General features: G+C 40.0%; 1 protein-coding gene across 5 annotated transcripts in view; it reads right to left on the minus strand.

The window, feature by feature from the left end:
* kmt2a (lysine (K)-specific methyltransferase 2A) overlaps positions 1 to 12,855 on the minus strand; it is a 148,321-nt gene extending 135,466 nt beyond the window's left edge. For all 5 annotated transcript variants that reach the window (XM_060847052.1, XM_060847051.1, XM_060847050.1 and 2 more), the window contains exon 1: positions 12,652 to 12,855. In XM_060847052.1, coding sequence (XP_060703035.1) covers positions 12,652 to 12,834 — 183 coding nt within the window. In that variant the 5' untranslated portion in view covers positions 12,835 to 12,855. The remainder of the gene's footprint in view (positions 1 to 12,651) is intronic.
* Positions 12,856 to 20,028: the final 7,173 nt, after the last annotated feature.

The raw sequence follows: 20,028 nt of genomic DNA on the forward strand, positions 1-20,028 counted from the left end.
GCTATCAGCACACTCTAGGCCACTGATGTTTAACTGGACTGAATGTCTGATTTCATTACTGCAAATGATTGCCAGTGGATTAAAAAGATAGAGAAACGATGGTAATCTGTGCATTCAAATTGATTTACTAAGGTGTCTACCAAACTCTTTGTGGCAACCCAATATCCCATTTCACAGAGAATTAAATTTTATACCAATCCATTCAATTTAAAAACTTGATTTTCTTCATAAGTGGTTCACCAATTGACCCCAAAATGCAAAAGTGGCCACCATCTACCTTTAAATGACAATTAAAAGAGCCAGGAGACTCAGGTTCAAGTCTCACTTGCTATAGGTGTGTCATAACATCCCTTAACAGGATAATTAGAAAATATCTTAGATGATAACTAATTCTATTTATTGACAAGAATCCAAGCAAAACAAAATTTGCATGTTAGCTCAGAACAGAATATCCATCATTCGCTGTTGATAAAATCCTTCATCAACTGGGTCTTTACTTAATTCACAACCTCAATGCATAAACAAAAACAATGTTTTCTTCTTCCAAATTATACTGAACTACAAAATAGGCAAGTTCTCACTGTCCCACACGACTTAACAAAAACAAGAATTTTGGATCATAACTGATAAACATGATTGCGGAAATATGTAGACAAAGCTCTCCTGATATTGTTGATAAATAAAGAAAAGTAATCTTGTAGACAAGTTCATTTATATGCTTGTATCTCCCGTATACCAGTCAGTTCATTATTGTTCTAAATTAAGATTATTACGTTGGACAAACCTATTTCATCTTTAGACTGTTGAACCACTCCAACATTTTTTTTTTAAATGGGCGGCACGGTGGTTAGCACTGCTGCCTCACAGCGCCTGAGACCCAGGTTCAATTCCCGACTCAGGCGACTGACTGTATGGAGTTTGCACGTTCTCCCCGTGTCTGCGTGGGTTTCCTCCGGGTGCTCCGGTTTCCTCCCACAGTCCAAAGATGTGCGGGTCAGGTGAATTGGCCATGCTAAATTGCCCGTGGTGTTAGGTAGGGGTAAATGTAGGGGTATGGGTGGGTTGCGCTTCGGCGGGTCGATGTGGACTTGTTGGCCGAAGGGCCTGTTTCCACACTAAGTCTAACCTAATTAGATTACAATAAATACAAATCGCTCATTTCTATTCATTCATACATCAAGGTCCTCAACTTTCAGGTGTAACAGATAATGTCCCACTGGCCAAAAGAAAAAAAAAAGTCAGCCTATATTTACTTTACACTAATAAATTCCAGAAAACGAAAACCGTGTGGTTGGTTTCTGCATGTGGCATAGACTTAAAGGTAACTAATCAAAAGGAATGATGCCAGCTTTCATTTGAATTTTTTTCTTGGCTGAAGTCATCCAATTGAGATAGGTGGATTTTCAATGAAGAGAGTCAGGGTTGTGAACAGGTCATCAGTTCAACAGCCATTACAGAATATATATAAAAAAACAGGTTTATAAACACTGTGCTATCTGAAGTGCAATCCTGCTGCCCAAGTAGCAGGAAACAGTATTGACAATAAACTTAGAAGCCATTATTCTAAATGAAAAACAATAAGCCTTAAACAAAATCAAAAGATTCAAATAATAATACAAAGAAATCAATGTTAGTTCAAGCATGCAGGCACAAAAATAAATTGCAGTGAAAAATCAGAACATATCAGAACACCGTGGGCGGCACAGTGGTTAGCACTGCTGCCTCACAGCACCAGAGACCTGCGTTCAATTCCCTCCTCTGTGTGGAGTTTGCACATTCTCCCCATGTCTGCATGGGCCCCCCTCCGTGTGCTCTGGTTTCGTCCCACAATCCAAAAATATGCAGGTTAGGTGAATTGACCATGGTAAATTGCCCATAGTGTTAGGTGAAGGGGTTAATGTAGGAGAATGGGTCTGAGTGGGTTACGCTTCGGCGGGTCAGTGTGGACTTGTTGGGCCAAAGGGCCTGTTTCCACACTGTAACTAATCTAATCTAAAATATTCATTATAAATAAATGATGTCTAACATAAACACCATGGAATGCATCTTACAGATTTTCTTCCTTTCTTGAGGGAATGTTCCTAGTATATACTTGTATTTTCGCTGCTCACCCTCTTCAAAAAGGTGGTCAGCTCGGTTAAGTTTTACATGGAATGTATTGACTCCCTTCAATAAAGTGCAGGGTCATCTCCTAAATGACAACATGATCCACTATGTGGGTAATCACAAGCAGTTCCCCAACTTCCTTATTGTGTACTACCCTCCACAGTTGTGTTAAGGTAAAGTGCAAAAGGAGAGAAAAGAGAATTACAGGTTAACCACATATGAAAACATCAACTGCTGAGCATATCAGCCTAAAAAATGCAGTACATCAGTTTTATATAAAATATAAGCTACATTGTGTGTACCTGTGAAAAATCATTTCAGGGAACTCGCTTAAGAGGTAACCTTAAGCTGTATCTATGCAATTTGTACTTTAACTAAGTTACAAAAATAATTTGCAAAATAACATAGGACTTCCTAGCCTCCTCCTAGGAGTGTAAGTACTCCCAATAGCAAATAATTTGCTCATGTAGTCATTTCTGTGACAACATAGGCAACAAATTCCAGTCAGCTATCAGACTGTTTATATTTCATAGAACTGCAAGACAATGCTCTCAAACTCACTTTCCAGCAGGCAGTCACTGATCAGCAGTTAAGAAAATCTGATTGGTTTCCTCCTCTCGAGCCCAGGGGCACCTAGGTCATTTCAAAAGTTCCAACTGCTGTGATTGTTTTGATATCAGTTCATGTAGTGTAACTCATGAATAATAAGTGGGACTTTACTTCCATGCTTCAAAACTCCAACACAGGCCTTCATTTTAACACAGCACACAACTTAAGAGTCATAGAGATGCACAGCACGGAAACAGACCCTTCTGCCCAATTTGTCCATGCCAACCAGATATCCCAACCTAATCTTACCCCATTTGCCAGCACTTGGCCCACATCCCCCAAACTCTTCCTATTCATATACCCAACCAGATGCCTTTTAAGTGCTGCAATTATACTAGCTTCCACCACTTCCTCTGGCAGCTCATTCCATACACACACCACCTTCTGCATGGAAAAGATTGCCCCTTGGGTCACTTTTACATCTTTCCCCTCTCACCCTAAGCCGAAGCCCTCTAGTTCTGGACCCCCAGGGAAAAGACTTTGTCTATTTATCCTATCCATGTCCCTCTTGTAGATTTCCAAGTTCCAATTAAGAAAACCAGATACGTTAATCATAATTATCTTGCATATTTTGAATTTTGCTCTTGACATCAGTGTGGGCTAGTCCAGTGCACTGATGTGAGATGGGAAAAGCAACTTTAAAAGGAACACTTGAGAGAGAAAAGGAGGGAGCAAAGCTAAACCAAAACATTTCCAAATTCATCAAGAAAAAAATACACTGGCAGAAAAGTTGGATGGATGGAAAAACACATACTTAAAATTTGTCAAGTCTTTGTTTATCATCATAAAGTTACAGAGTAGCTGCCTTGGCTATATGCCATGTGGAAATTCCCACCTTAATCCCAGATCTTTATTAGCTTACTATGACTACTTTAAGTGAGCTAGGAAAAAACCTCAAAACTTGAAATTTTAAACAAAAGGTGAGAGCACCTGTAGAAATACAAGCAATCTACTGAATACGGTGCAATGTCAAAACATTAAGTAGCCTTTTCCCATTTATGCGTTAGGAATAGGAGATCTTGTATTTGTACAGAACCTGGATGTCTCAAAACACTTGAGTCTTTTTTTTGTTGTCTATTCACTGCTATAGTAAACACGATAGCTACTTTCTGTACTACAGGCTCCCACATTCGTTTTAGGGATGCTAACTGATATAGTAGGTAAATATTCATCAGTACATTCAGAGAAAACTTCTAATCCTCTTCAATTGTACATATCAGCCTAAAAAATGCAGTACATCAGTTTTATATAAAATATAAGCTTTAACATCCAACAAGAATGTGGACAGGTTTAAATCTCAATTATAAGATAGCAGGCACCACCACCCTGGATGTTTGGACTAGTCTCTGAATCAGGACTTGAATCCACAATCATCTGATGCAAGTGCTACCACCTGTGCAACAACAAAGTGGATGCTCCTACAAACAGAGGATCCGGTGCTGAATTTTGAGCTCAGGAGTTACAGAACTAAACTGGCCCATATTAACTTTCCAAATACAGATCATAAATGGACCAATTTATACACACTTCTTACACTGAAAGTCAAAAATGCAACATGCAGATCAAATTTTTACAGTTCAGTCTAGATTTTAAAACCTAGTGTCACAATTTCAAAGCAGATAAATAATTTAAATATCAAAAGACCTGAATATTTGGTCAGAACTACCCCAACATTTATGCTCGATACTGAATGTTGTAGTGTGATAGAAGAAAATGTCATCCTTTAAAGGGCACCAAGGAAACAATGACTAAAGTCAAAGTAAAGGGCAGCATAGGTGATGGTTGGCAAAGTAGAATTACTCAACCACACGTGCAAAGTAATGAGACAGGTTCACTATGTAAGCAGCTTCTCCTCCAAGGCAAACTGGCATCACAATCTCTCACGAATTATGTTTTCAAACACATGGCAGGTGAAACTTGCTGCATGTTCTATTACAACATACTTTTGACAATTAGCTATGAAGGACTATGGCCAACATGTACCAGAGAGCTGGTCAAACACACCATACCTGGAGGTTTAACCAAGTACACCAACTTCAAGTAAAATCTCAATTTACTTTGGGATAAAAGCACAATCCTTTTTACTGTCGTTACTAGGTTGCATAGTTGATTCAGTCTGACAGATTATGCCTGAACTCCTATTCCTTACTTTGTGTTGTAAAATCTGTGTACTGTTCATATGCAGGCCTCAAGTGATTACTACTTTAGTAATGGAATTTAAATGGGTTTTACTCTAAACAGTCCTGTAAATCATACCTCTTTAGACTGGTCAGCTGAATTTATCTTTCAACTGAAATCCTATCTTCACTCCTATTCTGGTACATACATACTGAAAATAAAAAAAAAGGTGGAAATCACAGAGGGTCAGGCAGCATCCATGGAGAGAAAGCAAGTTAACTCTTCAATCTAGATGATTCTTCATCAGAACTGGGTTGAAGCTCACCAGCTCTGAAGAGTCATCTAGACTCAAAACGTTAGCTTGCTCTCTCGCCATGGATGCTGCCTGACCTGCTGTGATTTCCAGCATTTTTTGTGTTTTCAGAACTGATTTCATTGGCAGCAGAAATTTGCTTTGCTTTCCTGTTGGATCCATAGTTTGCATACTTTGTAAATTTGATTCAATTTCAAATCAAGATACAAAATGCTTAAATGATGTAACACCACTCCAAATAGCAACCACCACCTCACATGACCAGAAACAAAAACACCATCTTCCATGAGTCAGGCAGTAAAATTGCTCCCAAAAAAAAATCCTAGGGGAGACTCAGCAGGTCAGAGAGTAGGTGTGGAGAAAGAAAGAGAGTTAATGCTTTAAATCCAATACAGCTCTTTTTCTGAAGTTAAGAAAATTGCTGCGTTCTATGCAATTGTAACAATTTCAAAAACTCTATGCATTGCAGCCAATTAAAGCTATGTAAATGTACATTTCACATCTCCCTGTGGGTAAATGCACCAAATTAAATGGTGAAGAGTTTATGGTCCAAGAAGATGCCAGGATCCATCACTGACCTTAGTTAACTCAGCTTGTCTCAGACACAGTATCACTGGCCTCAAAATTTTATCTTTTAGAGTAGAAGGGCAGGACAGAGCAGAGTCAGATGTAAACATGATTTCAATGTTTTAGGACTCACTTGAAACATGATTCATTTCCTCCTTTTTTTGCTAAGCAACCCATCCCTGTTGTTTAGATCTAACCCTGGAGAGATAAGAGGGCCACGAATATGAAATCCACCTTCAATAAAGTAGTTGAAACAGCAAACATACCTACAGCTTCCTTTTTCATCAAAACCTGGAGGCTAGAATGTTCAGACCAACAACACTCAGCCAAAGTGGTGGCTAGGTCATATTGTACAAGAGCAAGAAGTGGGCAACAACAACTTAGTAAGTTATATTTTCATGTGCTAAGTGATATAGAGAAAAGCTTTAGATGAATTTGGAAGGCTCTTTCAACACAGTGGGAGTGTCCTTTTCTGAATCAGAAGGCCCAAGTTCAAGTTCCATCTGCTTCTGAAGTGTTATAATATATCTTAACAGGTTAATTAAATATATCTACAATGATTAAGGGCCATTGGTTCCATTACTAACAGCTCCTATTACAAACCAAGTACAATCAATGCATTCTAGTCTACCAATATTTAGAGTATTTTACATTCAAATGTTGCTTGACCTCAAAACTACCATAACATTCATTCCTTGTAGCATCTCCAGTTTCAGCCCTGCACTCCACACAATTAATGATGACCTCCAGCTCAAAAAGAAATGGAATGAATGTGAACATCATCGCGACCCAAAATGTTTTTTGGACTAATCGAATAGAAATTTAACAAGATAGCCAGTCAAGCTTATAAATTGCAGGATGAAATCCAACCTGGACAATCAATACACTAGTCTATTCTAGATAATCAGTAACATGATGAAAGGGATAATCAACAGTACTATCAAGCTGCATTTGTTTAATAATAACCTGTTCACTGAGCCTCAGTTTGAGTTACATTAGGGCCACTTAGCTCCTAACCTCATTACAAGGTCAATCATCTCAGTCCCACAGCATCACTGCAAGAATTCCTCAAGGTGGGGCCAACCATTCCAGCTGCTTCAATAGCTTTCCCCTCCTTAAGGTCAAGATGTTCGCTGACAATTACACAATATTCAGCACCATTTGCTGCAAGTCAAACTAAAGCAGTCCATGTCCCAATGGAGCATGACCAGGACAATAGTCAGGCTGAGGCTGACAAATAGCAAGGAACATTCACAGCATTAAAATGCCAGACAATGACCATCGCCAACAGAGAACCTCACCATCTCTTGACATTCAATGGCATCACCATCATTGAATTCCCCCAATATTAAAGATCCTGGGGTTACCAAATAATTATCGTGGCTATAAGTACAGATCAGAGGCTAGGAATCCTGCAGTGAGTAAGCCACCTCCCAACTTCTCAAAATCTGTCCACCACTGAAAGCATAATAGGAGTGTGGTGGAATATTCCTCACTTACCTGGATGAATACAGTTCAACACAAAGCTTGACAGCACCCAGGACAAAACAACTACACGATTGACATCACATTCATAATCATTCATTCCCTCCATCACTGACGCACAGCTGCAGTGTGTATCATCTGCAAGATACACTGTAGAAATACAAGACTCCTTAGCTAATCAACAAAGCCACAATCACATTCATCTAGAAGGAAGGGTAACAAGAAGGTGGGAACATCGCCACTTGCTAGCTCCTCTCCAAGTCACTTAACTTCCTGACTTAGAAATATAATCATTGTTGCTGGCTCAAAGTGCTGGAACTCCCGCCCTAACAGCACTGTGAATCTAGCACATGGACTGCAGTAATTCAAGGTGGTGGCTCACCACCTCCTTCTCAAGGTTAACAAGGAACGGGCAAAGTGTCGGCCCAGCCAGCACGGCCTATATCTCACAAGTGAATAGTAAAAAGGTCCAATTTCTCACCTAAAATTCATCTTGCTTGGCCACTGCTTCCATGAGCACTTCTGCGGTTCAATTTTGTAGGTTGCCATTCACAAAGTTCCAGAATAGAGCTGGGGTTTTCCTAATAGCTACTTAAAGAAATAAGTTGTAGTGTGGTACTGAGCCTGGAGAGGGAGCTCCCCCTGCTGGGGGATACAATCAGAGAGCACTGGCAAGGATAGGCCCACATTCCGCAATCAATCAATACTCTTAATTCACATCAATCGGTAAGTAGACAGATACCACAAGACATTTAGGACTACAGTTATTTTTAATTAACCTGTTCAGACATATGATTTCACACCTACAGGACATGTGGGATGTAAGTCCAAACCTTCTGGTCCAGGAGTAGGGATATTATCACAATGCCACAAGACTACTAATTTAGAACCAAATGCCAACATCAGTCTCTACTTTCAAGGCACTAGGAGTAAAATAGAAATTGAGAATATCTACAAGAAATCAGATAATATGTAATAAAATAACAGGATATAAAATGTATTACAAAACCTATGCAGAAATTAGTTATTCGTTTCAGACCATACTGAACTTCATGTTGCAATATTAGAATGTTACTTAATATCATGACACTGGATAGATGAAAACTACCATATATCCTTTTATTTACAATTTTAAGAAATCTTCCATCAAACCAGCAGAGTTTCAATATTGTTAATTAAAATCATATCTAAGCTTAGCCAAAGCAGCAGCATCCTTGATCTCAGGAACAGGTAAATCAGCAAACATTACCCTCGTAATCACTGTCAAATGACTGCTGTCACTTATCACACCCATTCTATCCCACTAGAAAATACAAGCCCTTAAACATGTATACACATTAAGCTCCATAGTGAAGTGTCCAGCAGCCAAGTCTTCTTGCAACATTGCCCAGCCCCAGTGAAAAGCAGGCATTTGAACAAAGTTTGGGATGATGTATGCAGGAGGAAGAGAGGGGAAGAACAGTTGTGATGCATTTCGCAGCCAAGCAGTTGATTAGTACTCAGTCTTGGTTTAAATATGAAGAACTGTCATATATCTGACAAATCAAAGAACACAGGAACTCAGAGGGAAACACTAAAGGTGTAACATGCTTAAGAGAATGGAGGGAGAACTGGGCACTGAAGAATTAAACCGATTCCTGAAAGTTATTGTTTGTTTCTGATTGTTAAGTGTATTTTAAGTTTAGCAAGATCTCAGCATCAAGTAATGGGTTGAGCAAAGAATATGTCTCAACATATAGATTAACAGATCTCACCAGTTCATTGCTGGGTTAGCTAACAACCAAGTTAGTCAAATACATCCCCATTTACAGAATGAAAACAGAGTATTGCATTTGGGGAACACAACTTTATTGGAAATTCTGCCTCAGATCTTGGACTTTGGATTTATCTTGTTCAAGAGATGGAGCTACATATGCAACAACAGTATTACTTTCCACCTAATAGTTAGAACCAGGCTAACTAACAGAAGACCTCCTCAAAGAGAAACTGAGTTCCCATTATCAGACAAAAAGAAAAACAAAATCAAGATTTTAATGAATGTAAATTTACAGCATTAGAGATATAGAAGATGGTGCTATCAGAACAAAAAATCAACTGACATGCTGCTTATTACAGAAACTACTGCCTCATCTTTAGCCCCACATCGACAGCCTGGGTGGAAAGTTTCAACATCCAAATCGATTCTTAAGGTCAAACAGATTCTCTTTGGTAGGCTACATATTAATCTAAGGAACCCTACAGTGTGGAAGACAGCCATTTGGCACATAGGGTTCAGGCAGCAACTCTCCAATCAGCATCCCACCCAGACCCAACCCCCTACCTATCCCTATGACTCTATTTTCTATGGCTAATCCACCTAGCTTGCATATCCCTGGACACTATGGGATAATTTAGCATCCAAATAACCTGCACATCTTTGGACTGTGGGAGGAAATCAGAACAACCAGGGAAACCCACGCAGATACGGGGAGAATGAGCAAACTCCACACAGTCAGCCGAAGCTGAAATTGAACTGAGCCCCTGGCCTGTGAGGCAGTAGTGCTAACCATTGAGCCACCATAAGAAATTAACCTTAGCAGTTCCCAAGCATATTATCCATTTTTGGGAGATATATGCTTTGTGGTCAACAGTATCAATACTTTTATTCTAAAGTTTCGATGTTAATGATGCCGCTGCAAGGTTCCCCTCCCCAATGTACTTTGTATTCCATAACAACATCTAATCACTAAGTCCTACACAACTAGAAATATATTGATTACAGATCAATAAATTGATCTCTATTTTTCAATGAATCACTGCAACAGAAGCTAGAAGTTAATTGGAAAATATGTCAGCATCAATTGTAGAACTGGAAGCAAATCAATTTTACTTAAAATGCAAATTTTTTTCAGTGAGAACAAGGACATATTTTCAAGCATGTCACATCTTGAATCAGATGTTCATCCTTTTTCTGATAAAAGGTGAGGCAACCCATTGGGTAAACTATTCAACAATGCAATGCTTTGCTACATAATATAGATCCCTAGTTCTATCAGTCATCATAGAAAGTTATCACAATCAAAGCAGCATAGTTCAGGTGACTATGCTTGGCCTGAATATTGTCAAGAACTGAATTGGAAAAGGAGGTAGAAAAAAAAAGACTACCACTGCTCAGGCTCAGCTGTGTGAAAAACAAAAACAAACTTGGAAAAAGATTGATGCATAAACTATTTCAAGTCTACAATGACTGTGAAGAACCACTCCAAGATAACCGGAGTTATTGAGGAAACAATTGAAAACCTACAACCAAAGACTTTGTAAATGCAAATCAATGTGCATAAAGTTAGTTTTGAGTCAGTCAAAATGGTGATTTCATTTGGCAGCATGTGCATTTTTAAAAACAGAAAATGGAACAGTTCAAAGAACCAGGAGTCAACCCTTTCTACTGTACCATGACAGTAGAAATGATACAGCTGGGTTCCCAGGGTAAGGCTGGACAATGTCAAACAGAGTGCTTGTAATCACTAAAAAAGTGTACAGGGGTAGAATGTGACCAAACAGAATAGAATCAAAGATCATCATGTAGGTGAACATCAGACTGGAAAAGCTCAGCAGAATCCAAAAACCTGCTACACACCAACATGCAGCAAGTTAGCAACATTTTTTTTAAAAATTTGAAATACTTTCATAATGTTCAACTGGTGACAGAGCCCTTTCCTTTCAAGTTTGCAAATTTGATAATTTTGCTAATTCATCAATCTAATGTTTTTGAAATCTTCAATTTTTGCAGTGTTAGTAAGAGTTATGTCAAAAGAATAGGTTGAGGAGAAATAATCGCCCTGCTCTCTAAAGGAAGTACAGTAGCCTGATCAGAAGATGAGACACCCATGTAAGGTTCATTTTAGGGTGTGAATTAGACAAACTTGTACAAATCCAAAATGTATAGTTTAGGTGTTCAAAAGAAGTTTACAAAATGCTTTGCGCTACAGTGGTACAGATATGCACTAAAGACCTGTCTGTAAGACATATGTTTTTACTGAGTGGTTACATGCATAGACATAAGAAAATTTTGATGCTTGCTATTTGTTGCCTAAAAGATTAATACAATCAACTGACCACCCTCCATTAATGATCTGTCATCCAAAAAGACAGTGGAAGTTTCACTATTGCAATGACATTAACTGTACTGCACAAAAAACAGTTAATGATTTGTTTCAGAGCCATAAACTTAAAGTCCCCAGGACCAAACCCCAATGCAACTACTTGCTAGGAACCATGTGCTACATCGGGGCTATTTTTACTAAACCACAACGATCAAAATTAGTCAGGTTTCAATGACTTTCTAAGCCAAGTAATAACACTGTACTAAAATGAATCATTTATAGGGCCTAAAATACTGGGCAGAGAAAAAGAGGCGGGGTGGGGGTGTGGTTAATGAAAGGTTTGCTGAGAATTAAATAAATAATTTTAGAAGACTCCAATCTCTAATAAATAAAACCAGATTAATAATCCTTATTCGCCACTCAGCTCCCGAAGTGTAGAGAGAAATGAAGTCCGGTTTGGAGTGGTTTACAGCCTCAGTAAATTTTAAGTAGGCGTTTAAAAAGCTGCAAATAATGCATTCAGGTGCATAAACAGTAATGGATGCATTTTTAAAAAAAGAAACGCAATATGCACTTACTCCCCCATCCTTTCGAGTGAACTTGTAGGAAAAAGATGAATTTCAAATGGAAGGGGCTTACGACGTCGGTAGCCTTTTTCCTAAATATAATGTGCAAGAAGCTGCAAATGATGCGTTGAGGTGCAATTTTCAAAAAAAAAACTAAAAATGTACAGATGCAGAGTGAGCAAGGGGCACGGAGGAAAGAGGGGTGGGGGAGCTGGATAAGGGAGAAAAAAATCAACTGAATTTACATCCATCCTGAACATGATGGCGGTCGCTGGAGGAAAGCCCGCCAAACAGGTGATTAGAAATGCAAAGGGAGCTGAGGCTGTAACTCCAGGCTCGGGGCAGAGGGTTTGACATTTTATTTGGAGAAAATAAAATCCAACTGAAAAATAAACAGGTTTTCAGAAGGGAGGGCAAACTTTTCAAACAGGGAATCTAGATCCTGGGGGGGTTGGGGGGGGGGGGAAAAGGAGGAGGAGAAGTGTATGTGTTTGTGGGGTGGGGGGGGGGGGGGGAATGCTTTGAAAAGACACAAGACACGCAATTTTAATTTTCTTTCTGTTTCCAGAAAGTCGACCACCTCCCCTCCCCTCCCCTCCCTCCCTCAGTCTCTGGACGTCAGGATCTGTCAGACAGGCCCCGGTGCCTCTCATTGCCAGCTCCCCCCCCCCCCCCCCCCCCCCACTTCAACAAACAATCCATCACCAAAACCTTCACTGTTTTAAAATATATAATTTTTTTTTGTGTGGGGGGGGGGGTGAAGCGAGCGGGGTATTTTTTTTCTGGGGGGAGGGGGTGGGTTTACCTCACTGCTGCTGCTTTCTCCGAAGAGGTCGTGGAACTTGTGCAGGTTTTTGCCGATGGCGGCGGAGACGGGCAAGGCGGCGTCGAATCCGTGTTTCAAATCTTTCCTCAGGCTCGGGATCCGCGACCGTCCCGATTTTTTCCAGGGCCGAGCTGGGAAACGGGTCCGAGCTGTGTGCGCCATTTTAGGGAGTCTGTTTGTATGTGTGTGTGTGTATGTGTGTGTGTTGTAGGGGGGAGGGGAGGGGGGGGGTAGAGAGAGAGAGAAGGCGGTGATGACGGTGGGTGAACGAGGAGGGAGATAGAGAGCGAGCCGGAGAGGGAGCAGGGGGATCTCCCCGCCCCGCAACCTGCATAACTCAACGACCGCCCGGAGGCCGCCGCCGGAGGGGCATTGCCCTATCCAGGTTCAGGGGTGGGAGGGAGGAGCCGAGGTTGGCTGCACGGGTGAGGGCGGCGCGCCCCGCAACTTGCATAGCGCAGCACGCCGACGTTTCACCTTCCGCCCCCCCCTCCCACCAATAAAGCGGCGAGGATTACATTATTCATGGTCCGGGGGGAGGGGGGTCTAACCTTACCAGCTGCCCTGGACCATGAATATTAACCCGACATATCGGCGGTTGCTACGAAAGGTGATGGTGCTATACAGCTTCCCGCGCCTGCGGAACAACTTGGGGAAAACCCACCCCCGGCGGCTGAATGAGGAATAATCCGTCAATGAATATCCCTGTTGAGTTATGCAGTAATCAGGGACCAGGGTTCAAACGCCGTTAACCCCGTATCGGCATATTTCAGCACCGGCCTAGTGATTGTAAATAGGTACTTATAATATACATGGGTCGGGCACCAAGCCATATTACGACATCGTTCTTCCAACTGAAGTACATTGTACTGATATGGTGTCTAATAATACCATATTATCCACGGTCCAGGGTCCAAAGAGAACTCTGGAACCTGAATAACACAAGAGCAAAACGCAAGGATAAATAAGAAAAATTAAATGCATCAGATTAAAGTGCGTTTTTAAAAGCATGTAACGAATAAAATAGAATTAGAAACTGCGTGGAGCTAATGTGGCAGAAAGGTCATTTTTTAAAAAAAATATTGCATTTGCATATGCTGTTAAATTCAAATGCTATTAAATTGATCATTTTGTGTGGGCACAGACGGGGCAAACGTGCCATGTGGAAATGCAAACATAAGTTCTTTGCTATTAATTGCTCGTCAGACAGAGAGCAGCAGCTCCTCACATGCAACACACTTGTGGTACTTGCACCCCAGCTGCCACAGTACTGTGACGCAACTTAAAATGCATTATATGCAAGAGGGGGGGGGAAAAACAGGGCTGGGCTCACATGCAAATTAAAACAGACGCCTTTTTAGCAAAACACAGTAACAGATGGAAAGGGGGCCCCATGTCGAAAAAGTAGAGTCTGGACGCAGTGTGCAATTCATGGAGGGGACAGTTTAAATTTTACATTGAATACAAGGTGCAACCTTCTGTTGTCACTGGAAATCTTGGGAGACTGAATATAAATAGCATCATGCCACTCCTATTGATGCAGGGGCAGGGGGCACATGTAAACAGGCACAGGCAAAGTGCTAGTTTTTTTCACGGCTTGCCGAAAGATTTCAGGAATGACTGCACCCTTTCAATACGAGGTCTCAGTTTATTACAATCAGTGACATTTTTGCCTAACTCAACCCACTAAATTAGAGAATAAATACATGATCAAATTCAAGTTGTTGGAAGGGGGTAAGCTCAGCAGGTTTTGAAACTGACAGAAGGCAATGAAATACAGTAGTACTAAAACAAACAGATGTAGGAGCAGAATTAAGGCTATTCGGTCGAATTTGCTCTGCCACTTGATCTTGGCTGTTACTTCTCTCAACCCCAATCTCCCTGGAACCTTTGATCCCCTTAACAATCAAGTACCTTTCTATCTGTCTTAAGTACACACAATGACTTGGCCTCCACAGCCTTCTGCAGCAATGAGTTCCAGCTATGACCCTCTGGCTGAAAAAAAATCCAACTCATCTCAGTCCTTGGGTCCTAATCTCTCCCAGAAATGAAAACATCTTCATGTCTATCCAGGCCTCATAGTATTCTGTAAGTTTCAATGAGATTCTTCCCTCATCCTTCTAAACTCTATTGAGTATAGATCCAGAGTTCTCAACCATGCCTCATGACAAGACCTTCATTCCCCACATCATTCTTGTAAACAACCTCTGGACCCCCTCCACAGCCAGTATGTCCTTCAGATACAGGGCTCAAAACTACTCACAATATCCCAAACAGTCTGACCAGAGCTTTTTACAGCCTCAGCAGTATATCTCTGTTGGTGTGTTCTTTGCCCTTCTGAAATGAATGCTGACATTGCATTTGCCTTCCTAACCGCCAAGTGAACCTGCTTGTCAATCTTAAGAATTTTTTTTTAAAAAGTATTCAGAGTGTGTGGGTGTCACTGGTTAGGACCAGCATTTATTACCCATCCCTAAGGGTAGTTAAATGCCTACATTGCAGTGCACCTAAAGTCCTATGTAGGCCCAGACCAGGTAAGGATGGCAGTTTCCTTCCCTAAAGAACATTAGCGAACCAGGTAGGTTTTTCTCAACAATTAACAGATCCAACACCCTCACCATGCTGCTGCATTGGATCCAAACCACACTCTTGCAATAAGACCTGACCATCCATCTCCCTCTGCCTGCTACAGCAGACTTGACTCAACCCTCCAGCTACTAGATCCAAACCCTCAGATCTGACAAACCTCCAGCCCTGCCAGACAGCAGTTTCTCAGGTCACCCAGATCTATCCAAAATATTTACTTACCTACCTTCACTCTTCCCCATAGCTTCCAATGCATTTATATCTTTCCTGAAATAATCAGTCCAATATTCTACACAATACTCCAGGTGTGGTCTCAAACAATATGCTGTTATAATTTAAGCGTTACTTCCATATCTTTGCATTCAATTTCACTTGTAATAGACTGCAAACATTTTACTAGCTTTCCTAATTACTTGCTGTACCTACACATACTTTTGCAATTCGTACACTTTGATATCCAGATACCTTTGCATCTCGGATCTGCAATCTGCATTTAGGTAATATGCCTCTTCATTACTGGAACGAATTTCCAATAGCTCCTCCCTTTCGTTTCCTGATTTACAGCTATTCTGGAGTGTTACTCTATAGTGAAGACACACAAAATACCAGTTTAATTTTCTTGCCATCTCCTTATTTTCCACTATTAATTTCCAGATTCAATTTGACCAGAGCAATATTCATGTTGTTAACACTTACGTTTAAATATCTATAGAAACTCTTACCATTTTTAATATTTCTAGCTAACTTTCTCTCAAATTAACTTTAGTCTCAACAGCTTATTTGCTGTTTTTATATTCCGTTCAATCTTCTGAGCTGCCACCTATCTTAACATCAAATCTGATGTGATTATACAATCTTTAACTGTTTTCATTAACCATGGATGATGAGTCCTTCCCTCATTTTTTTCTTATTGCAACATACCAATCACATTCTGAAATATCTCCTTAAATGCCTGCCACTTGCCCATCTCTTAACCAAATTTGCCAGTTCACTTTTGCTAGCTCTGCTTTAACTTCCTCCAAAATACTCTTTTTTTAAAAAATTTAAATACCTAATCTTGGACCCCCTCACCTCTCCCTCAAACTGAATATTAATTCAAACATTCTATGACCATTGACACTCAGGGTCTCCTTCACTAGAAGGTTAGTTAATTAATTCTAATATGGCGCTATTCAAATAAACTGTTCCAAAACATTCTAGGAACTAATCTAAACTACCTTAGCACTTCTGAATTTTCCAGCCTACATGTAGATTAAAATCTACAATGCTTATTGTACCTCTCTTACAAGTTCCCATTCTTTCTTCCTTTATACCCCACCATACCCTGTGCTTACTATTAAGTGGCCTGTACATCATTCCCATGTGTGAATTATTGCCTTTACTATTTTTCATCTCTACTTGAATTGCTTGTACATTCAAGTTTTTTGAACTGTCTCTGTTGTGCTGATAAATTAAAGAGAGCTTCCCTCTGCCCTTTTCTGGCTCCCTTCAATCCACCCTGAAAATCCAATTACCTAATCGTCAAGGACTGAGCAAGCAGGGAGTTATGGAGGAATAGAACAACTGGCTTAGCTGGTGAAACTCTCAGTATTGTTATACATATTAAAAATTCCTCAAGACTTAACTTATTAAATTCCAGACAAATTCACAATATATAAGGAGGAAGTTGCTTTGGGTGGGGGTGGAATGTGTCTGCAAATGAAAAACTCCTTAGATCACTCCACAGCAATTGCTATCAATACCATTCACCAGCAAATTATCAAGATACTCCAAGGAGTGAAGAAAACTAGCTGTGTGCTATAATAAAGTTCACGATTATCAAATAATCTTGCAGGCCTCAACTAGATCTTCACAAGAAGATGATCAGTTAATGCCAACAAGGTAAAATTGCAAGGCAGGAAAAAAAATAGGAAAAACTAATCAACATCCCCACGTATCTTCACCTAGCACACTCCTTCCAGCAAAAATCTACATAAACAGCAGAGATTAGTACAAGACACCCCTCCCCAAAGCCTTGGGAGGTAAGGATCCAATTGTAGTAACCCTACAATTATACCTGCTGAGAATAGTCGTTGGCATAAGAACAAGTCAAAATTAAACCCAGGAAAATTATACATGCATATAGTTGCCACTTTAAAAAAAGGATATTTCGCTTCAATGTGCCTATGATATCTTGGCTTGGGGCAGTGACATCGGGTATGCAATGTTAACTAATAATACTGGGCACGTTGTACCATTACAAGCACATATTAGGAATTGATCACTATGATAAATACAAAATACTGAAGTATGGGAAAAACAAAACTTTAAAATTAGGAGAAATACAAGAACATAAGATTTCAGTATATACAATGCTCAGAACTGTGAAATCGTATGAAAATAGCAATTCATGGAAATACCTGGCCAGTGATCGCCATCATAGCTCAGCAGTCAGCCATAAGTATGATGGCTGGGAGACTGTTAAACCCACAGTTTTGATCACAGTTCAGTTTTGTTAGTTGGTGTCAAACAATGTGAACATAATTTGACTCAATGCCTTCAAGATAGGAAAGAGAAAGAAATACGAAAGCCCTACTGCAAAGTGCATGTGAATATCAGCCAGTTAAAGAGTGGAAAAAAAAATGATTATCTTTCTTCTCTTTCCAAATTGAAGGGTCATTGTCAAGGTCCAGGTGAAAAATGACCAGTTGGGTGATGGACTGGAAGACTGTTAAACCCACTGTTTCCCACCAATAAATTCAACAGCTTCAGGGAAAAAGAGAGAATCAGGTGCAGGAAACAAGCAGAAAAATTCAGAATGATCAAACTGATTTGCATAATTCAGACCATCAAAGCTTAAGGAATCTACACGTTAGTAGAAAGTAAAAACAAACTTTTAACAACAAATAAATGTCTTCTTACACAGTGATGGGATTTTTAAATTCAAGCCAGTGAGAACTGCAACATGTTTAGTCATCTATCACCTAGGTCACATTTCATTGGAATTTATTGCATAACAGAATCTTGGCACCAGCAATGCCTAATGATGCCTGGAGGCAAAGATGATACTCAACCTTGAACATACATGGCAATCTGATTATAGACTTGCGTCACTTGTATAGACACATGCCATGCATTTCTACATAATGCATTAACTATGCCTGGACTAAGCAGATAACGGCATCATTTCCAACTTTCCAAAACAATAATGCACTTAAATGATATACATTTTTCAATTCACACACTTTTCCTAAAAAAAACACATATGCAGCTCACTTACTCTACAATCTCTCATTCTACAGGTCAAGATTTCCAACTCTGATTAGTATAATTAGATGACCACATTTGTCTTGGGAAGTCAAGAAATAATAGTCAGGCAGGTTCATTGTCACCCAAATAATAACACCTTTTCCTTTCTAAAGTTTAACCCAGATGGAAAATAAACTTCTATTTGTGTAGTTAATTAGTATGCAGAGCAATGATTCAAGCACACAAGTAACTGCAACAGTAGAATCCCATAAAGCAGCTATGATGAGTGTATCAAGTAGTTCATTTTCAATGATATGTTTACAATTTTGAAAGTATTCTTTTAAAAATGATGCCAACGGCATTTTATTATTTACTCAAACCAGGGAAGGGAAATAATGTTTCAGTTCATTATTACCATCAACAGCAAAACAGTTCAAATAGTGCAGCATTCCCTTAGTCCTGCACCAAGTCAGCCTAGATTGGGAGATCAAATTTCAGGTGGACAAATATTTTAAAATAGTTTAAATCAATTAAAATTAAAATTTCATTAATGATGCCCATAATACTTTGTCCAGCTCTGACCTAGATAAAGCAAGGCAGTCCCAGATTTAATCATGAAATCATCAGTAAGGGAATGAAGGGTTAAAGGGAAAAGGAAGGACAGTGGAGTTGAGGACAAATTAACTGTGATCATATTGAATGGGAGATCAGACTCAATGGGCTCCTTCATTTTATAGCATCAGGACTTGTTTAAGCTAAAGAACTGTTAGCCAGGTATGAGTGAGGGTGCAATCAAAACCAGAACAAAGCTAGAGAACCTGATAATGTAGTTATCCGCAATAGTCTTAGTGTCAGAATTTTACAGGATGGAAAGAGGACCAGCATGATTGTGCCAGTCATCAAGCACCCATCTGCTCTTGTACCATTTTCCAGCACATGGGCTTTAGCTCTGTATGCCACTGGCATTTCAAGTGTTTATCTAAATACTTAATAAATGTTATGATGTTTCCCACCTCTACCCTGTTTCAGGCAGTAAGTACCAGATAGTCACCATTCTCTGGTTAAAATAAATTCTAAATCCTCTCTCAACCACTTTCCCTTACCTTGAATCTATATAGCTGAAAATGTGTTGCTGGAAAAGCGCAGCAGGTCAGGCAGCATCCAAGGAACAGGAGATTCGACGTTTTGGACATAAGCCCTTCTTCCTGAAGAGGGGCTTATGCCCGAAACGTCGAATCTCCTGTTCCTTGGATGCTGCCTGACCTGCTGCGCTTTTCCAGCAACACATTTTCAGCTCTGACCTCCAGCATCTGCAGACCTCACTTTCTCCTTGAATCTATATACCCTTGTTATTGACCCCTTGAAGTTTTACCCCCCATATTAGCCCTCAACTTTGTAAATCTCAATGAGATCCCCTGACTCCACTTAGCCTTGTCCTCACTGTTGAAGGGCTCCGGTCCAGGCAACATCCGAGTGAATCTCCTCTGCACCTTCTCTAAGGCAATCACATTCTTCTGGTAATGTAGTGACCAGAACTTACAA

The sequence above is a fragment of the Hemiscyllium ocellatum genome, chromosome 29, assembly GCF_020745735.1.
Source record: "Hemiscyllium ocellatum isolate sHemOce1 chromosome 29, sHemOce1.pat.X.cur, whole genome shotgun sequence".
Classification (NCBI taxonomy): domain Eukaryota; kingdom Metazoa; phylum Chordata; class Chondrichthyes; order Orectolobiformes; family Hemiscylliidae; genus Hemiscyllium; species Hemiscyllium ocellatum.